The sequence below is a fragment of the Mastomys coucha genome, unplaced genomic scaffold (assembly GCF_008632895.1).
Source record: "Mastomys coucha isolate ucsf_1 unplaced genomic scaffold, UCSF_Mcou_1 pScaffold12, whole genome shotgun sequence".
NCBI lineage: Eukaryota > Metazoa > Chordata > Mammalia > Rodentia > Muridae > Mastomys > Mastomys coucha.
In genome coordinates this window covers 35701860-35707859 of record NW_022196894.1, presented here as the reverse complement: position 1 = coordinate 35707859, position 6000 = coordinate 35701860, and the positions used below count along the sequence as shown (strand labels likewise).

General features: G+C 44.1%; 1 protein-coding gene across 1 annotated transcript in view; it reads right to left on the bottom strand.

The window, feature by feature from the left end:
• Positions 1 to 443: 443 nt before the first annotated feature.
• Positions 444 to 6000, bottom strand: part of Fstl1 (follistatin like 1) — a 54419-nt gene continuing 48862 nt past the window's right edge. The window contains exons 10-11 of the mRNA XM_031363848.1: positions 5493 to 5569; positions 444 to 3117 (exon numbers count right to left, since the gene is read on the bottom strand). Coding sequence (XP_031219708.1) covers positions 3073 to 3117; positions 5493 to 5569 — 122 coding nt within the window. The 3' untranslated portion in view covers positions 444 to 3072. The remainder of the gene's footprint in view (positions 3118 to 5492; positions 5570 to 6000) is intronic.

Sequence of the window (6000 nt, the reverse complement as noted above, 5' to 3'; positions counted from 1 at the left end):
CCATTGGTACTATAGTAGCATGACTATTACTGGTGCAACCAACTGTTTTCTGGTTGGACTTAATGCCCATTCCATAGCCAGGACTTTGGTACTGTAAGCCAGAGAGGGAGGTGAAAAAAATCCAGTGGGGGGAGGCTACGGCTATTGCTTTAAGTAGCCGTGCTGGGCCTGTTAAATTGCCTTCTAGACACTTCTTTACTGCTACAGACTTTTGTTGCTGTCAGCCTTGGTCAACTACAGGCAACACTTATTGCAGAAACTCATAAGTGGTCAAACTGCTGAGAATAAATGACTGTTGGCATGCATGCTGGCTCAATGCTTAACATCAAAGAAAAGGAAATAATTATTTATATTACCCCCACCAAGGCTCAGAGGAACTCAGAACCTACTTTTATGTAGTAAAAGGTTAATATCCTCATATTTTCATTTGGTCTTCATTGGAGATAAGGAAACCAACTATTATTTTATTTTACTTTTATTTATTAATAGTAACAAAAATCAGAAATAACAAAAACCAGATAATTGGAATATGGAAGCACAGTAAATACAAATGCATTTTTGTAACCACATGGGAACAGAAATCTGTTGAAACTGTTTTCTGAAGTTTAACTACTTAGGTCGTAGGAGTAACCAAGGCATTCAGAGTGTTCACATGGACTGGGTTGCCGATGGAGGAGCCTGCTTCCCCAAGACTGACAGTAGTATCCAGAGTCCTGGTATATGTATGTGGACAGACCTCCCTGGGTCCTGGATCTTAGGAGTCACTGATGTTAATAAAACAAAACAAAACAAAACACAAAGCCAAACCACAGAGCAAGCCCAGGGAGCGTGCAGCCTTGCTCTATAGGCTTCTAGAGGACTCTAGGAACTGAAGTAGAAGTAATCCTGCTTGTTGGTCCCATGCAAAATCTCAATCCAAGTCTTGCCAAACCAGGCTACTTAGCAGCTTTTCATGAATGGTTCAAGGATCACCTGAATCTATGGTGGTTCCAACAACAGCTGCCCTGGTTACACTGAAGTAGCAGAACTTGAGAGGAATGTGGGCTTGCCCTTGGGTATTCAGGGTTACAGGGTTCTAAAGACGATTGGTCAACAGACACTGTAGCTACTTGAACAAATGGATACTCCTACCCTATCCCATCATGTCCAAGAACCAGCAAAACTTTTGATGAAGGCATTGCTGCTGTGAGCTCTCCAAGGCACTTGGAGAGGGGGTTGAAATCTGGGCTGCATGAGTAGGGCTCAGAGCTTTTGAAAGGGCTGGCACAGAACACTCAGCAGAGCCAAGTCGTCTCCACTCAGATGAGACCAGGGAAAACTACTGAGGAGAAATTCCACTTCCATCACTTGCCTATGCAGGAACATCTCCATAGTTTATTCAGACAGTCTACAGCTTGAATTTTGCAAATGCGATAACTTTTTTATGTTAAATGTACACGAAACATGACAATAAAAGAGTCTGAGAATCAGAGGCCCAAAGAAAGAATTGATTTTCAGTAAGTTTCTCCCCCAGTGCTGAGTTAGTTAAAACTCAATCCAGACTCAATCTCCAGTTTTAACTGCTCTCAAGTCTGAAAACGTTTATCATCATCTGTACGGGGAAACCTCTGGCTCCAGAGATCACACTCATGTGCACCATTGCTAGGGAAGCTGCTAGTTGTCCTTCACACTCTCTTCCTGGGCAGAGTGACCATGAAGCCCTCACACCCAGCCACCTGTTAGGATCATTTCAACCAAAGCAAAACCAGGCCATGCTGTTCCTGGCTGTCTTTTCTTATGGTATGGCTTCATCTATCCTAAGGAGAAAGTAACTAATCACAGGACCGTAGTTCCCTCTGGACCAGTTGCCTGAACCACATTATTAAATCCCAGGATGCATTCTTATCAGTTCACTAAGGAAACTGACAGCCAGAAACAGGAGCAGCTAGAACCACAGTCGCTTGCTCTGCCAGTTAGCCACAGATCACAGCAGGCTGGCAGGCCGCGATAGCCTGAGCTTCCATCCCTGGAATGTCTTCCAAGAAACAAAACCAAATGAACTTTTTGGATCTCAACAACTGTCTTTGAAGATACTTTGTCCTATGGCTTCTGTCTGAGGGACCTCTTGTGGTTCGCGGCACGTAGCTGATCATCTGGAAGCCCTGGCTGGGGGAGGGGTGGTCGCTCTGGACTGCATCCAGTCTAATATGTGGCAGGGGAAGGGGTTGTTTGTGTCACAGAGTTCCCTGTACCTGGAAAAACGTCCAAACCCCCTTCACCTTCACTTCTGAAATAGTAGGACTAATGAAAAAACAATTACAAAAGCTTAATATCTAGTCAAAAATGAAACATTAAAAAACAACAACAATATAACGGTAATAACTGAGAAATGAAGTCAGCTTGCAAAGGAAAAAAAAAGTCTTTTACAGAGAAATAGCACCTTTGGTAAAAAAGAAAAATGTATCTTAAAGTTTTGGTTAGGTCTCCATGGCGCTTGAAGTACATACGTATCTGCATCATTTAAACACAGCCTCCAGGAAACTCCATCCAAGTCTGAGGGACACAGGTAATTAGTGGGGTGGCTGTGCATTCAGGTGACCGTTAGGAACAAAAGGAGAAGCAGATTGGCTGCAGGTCTGTCATGATGACAGTGGTGACAAGGGTCAAAGCGACAGGGTTCCTCCCCACAAAGTTCCCCTCACATCCTCCAGCAGGGCCAGCTCAGTGTCCCCACCCCCCGCCCCAACATCTCATGCATTTCCTGTAGTCTCCTTGCAGCTGCTGTGACCCCAGAAAGGCTCCATTCAGACCTGCCTCTGCTCCCCTGCCAACCCGATGATGCTGTCTCCTTACTTGCCTCCCACCTCAAAGTGTCCTTTAGTTTCTCTTAAAGCATTCCTAGAGATGAAGGCTGTGACCTTCCCTCACTAGCCGGCCACCCCCATTTCCTTTACTGCAAAACAAACAAAATAAGATTCGCTGCCATACAAGCAAAGACTGGTGATTTGGTGATTGCTGCAGACGCCGTGTGCTGGGCTCAGCGCTGAAGAGGAGGTGCTGGGCTCGGACACGGTGCTATCTATGGGCCTCTTCTTAGATCTCTTTGGTGTTTACCTTCTTGGTCTTTTCCGCTGTTCCCTTTGAGATGTAAGAGGATATCATCATTACAAAGATATTAAACGGTCGATTGTGTTTATCCAGGTCCCCAGACTTTCCACAGCACCAGTAGACACATGATTGTGCTAGATTTTAGTTGCTTACGTGTATGGTTCCTCTTTGAGTGATAAACATGAGGTTATATCAATTTGTGGCATGGTCATTCAGGGGTAGTGTATGGAATTACCAGCTGACCCTGTATGACCATCCTGTGAATCAGATATTATTGTTCCAGTTTTAAGGATAAAAGGATACTAAAGAGAATATGGGGGGGTTGTTTGTTTGTTTTTGTTTTTTGTTTTTTTGTTTTTTGTTTTTCGATACAGGGTTTCTCTGTGTAGCCCTGGCTGTCCTGGAACTCACTTTGTAGACCAGGCTGGCCTCAAACTCAGAAATCTGCCTGCCTCTGCCTCCCAAATGCTGGGATTAAAGACGTGTGCCACCACCGCCTGGCGAGAATATGTTCTTAATCCAAACCCCACAGATGTAGTAAAAGCAATGAGTCTCAGAGGTGCACTTGTCTGGGCTTTAACTTATTCAGCATTCCAAGTGTCCTTGAGAATATTTTGAAGTCTACATCTTTTGGTTTTTCGAGACAGGATTGACATCTACATCTTAACATCTTCAACTTTAACAGGAGAGCAATTCTACACTAGGTCTTACAACAGGGCCAGACATATTCCCCCAAAGATGTACAGATAGCCAACAAGGGCTTAACCCCATTAGATGTTACAGGGGTGCAAATGGAAACACAATGAGACACCACTACACATCTAGTTGGCATGAATGTAAAGAAAATGGAGGCCTGTTGGGGAGGATGTACAGCAAATGGTGTCTGGAAAGCAGTCTGGCAGCCCCCTAGGGATTAAACACAGAGTTTATCTTATGGTGCGGTTTCTATTCCTAAATATATAGGGGGAGTGAAAGCATATGTCCACACAGGAACTTGTACAATAATGTTCACACCAGCATCGTTCATCAGAGTCAGAAGTCACCTAAATACCCATTACATATTGAATACATACACCAACTATCACTAATATGGAATGGCACTTACTTAGAGGAATGAAGCAGATTCATGCTACAAGCATGAACCCAAAGAGTATTATGCTAAGTGGAAGAAGTCGGACAGGAAAGGGTCATTCTCTATGATGCACCCAGACCAGGCACCCCTCTAACGTCTAATGGGTTAAGCCCTTATTGGCTATTTGTATATCTTTGGGGGAATGTGTCAGGCCCTGTTCTAAGACCTGGTGTAGTATTGCTCTCATGTTACAGTTGGAGACATGAAGATGTAGACTTCAAGGACACTCGGACAGTTGAAGAGTCAAGTTCAAGTCCAGATAAGTGAGCCTCTGGGACCTATTGTTTTTAAAACTTCTGTGGGATGTGAATTCCCAATCAGGAAATAGATTAGCAACTGTCAGAGGCAGAGGACAAGGAGAATGAGGAGCAATTTCTAACGTGGTGGGTTTTTCTAGGAAGGATAAAATTCTCTGGGATTAGACAGTGACAAAGTAGTCACTGACAAAATTAGTAGCTGACAAAGTTAGGAATACACTGAAAGTCACTCATTTGTAGAACTGCATGTTTAATTTCATTAATTATTACATAGTATTGTTGCATGGTATTAATTTCATTAATTCTTTTTTTGTTTGGTTGGTTTTTGTCTTTTTTTTTTTTTTTTTTTTTTTTTTTTTTGAGATAGGGTTTCTCTGTATAGCCCTGACTGTCCTGGAACTCACTCTGTAAACCAAGCTGGCCTTGAACTCAGAGATCCACCTACCTCTCCCTCCTCTCCCCCAGAGTGCTGGGATTAAAGGTGTGTGCCACCACTACCCAGCCAAAATTGCATATTTGAAAGGCGTACATTTTATGACATGTGAATTCTACTTCAATTTAAAAACTGAGCTAGGAAACTGCTGACAACCATGGCTGCCATCTATGACACACAGTCGGTACTCCATTTCCAGCTGCCTCGAATTGAACACTTCTCAGTGAACACCAACTTGATGTCTCACTGCCTGCACCTGCCTCTCTGCCTTGGGGTGTCTCTGATCTTAGGAGTCCATTCCATTCACACGTGTCAGAGGACAGAAATGCTGAGAATCGTTTCCTCGGTAGCAGCTCTCCGGTGATAGCTGATATGAGGTTTTCTAGAGGCACCCCAGTCCCTCCCACCCCATCACAGTAACACCTTCAGAGAGAGGTCTGTACCACAGTTTGATGGTACAGATGAGGTGCATCATCTGGGGTCTCCTGTGTTGAACAAAGAGTTCCCCTCATCTCCTGCAGCTCAAGACAGCTTCTCGGTGCTGTTAGGAGTGGTGTGAGTCAGCACCGTGATTGGCACTCACCTGGTGCTTCTGGTGTTCTTGGATATATCTTGTCATCTCCTCCTCTGTGTGGGTCTGGACCCCCTTCTGATTCTTTCCTGTACAAAGAATCAAAGTTCAGAGTAGAGGGGCTGTTGTGCTAAAACAGGGAAGACCGTACCTAACAGACTCTCCATCTACCCTGTGGATGAAGAGCTCGACTGCCCACCTTTCTCTGAGTATTACAACATCCAAGGTAACAGAAACAAGGCATCTATCCTAATTTTTTGGCTTCTGCTGTTTTCTTTAACAGTGCAGAACCACAAGACACGCTAGTACTATAGAAAAGCAATGGTAAAAACCGATCCTGGCTGAGGAAATTCCTCTGGTGCAGTGATTCTCAGCCATTTTCACACCCTCACAGTGTCCCAGAGAACATTTGCAAATGTAATTTTTGGCTCAGGATGTAGTTCACCCACAGAGTGCTTGCCCAGCATGCAAACCAAGTCTCCATCCCCATTTCAACCTCCCTAGAATTTGCAAAACAAAG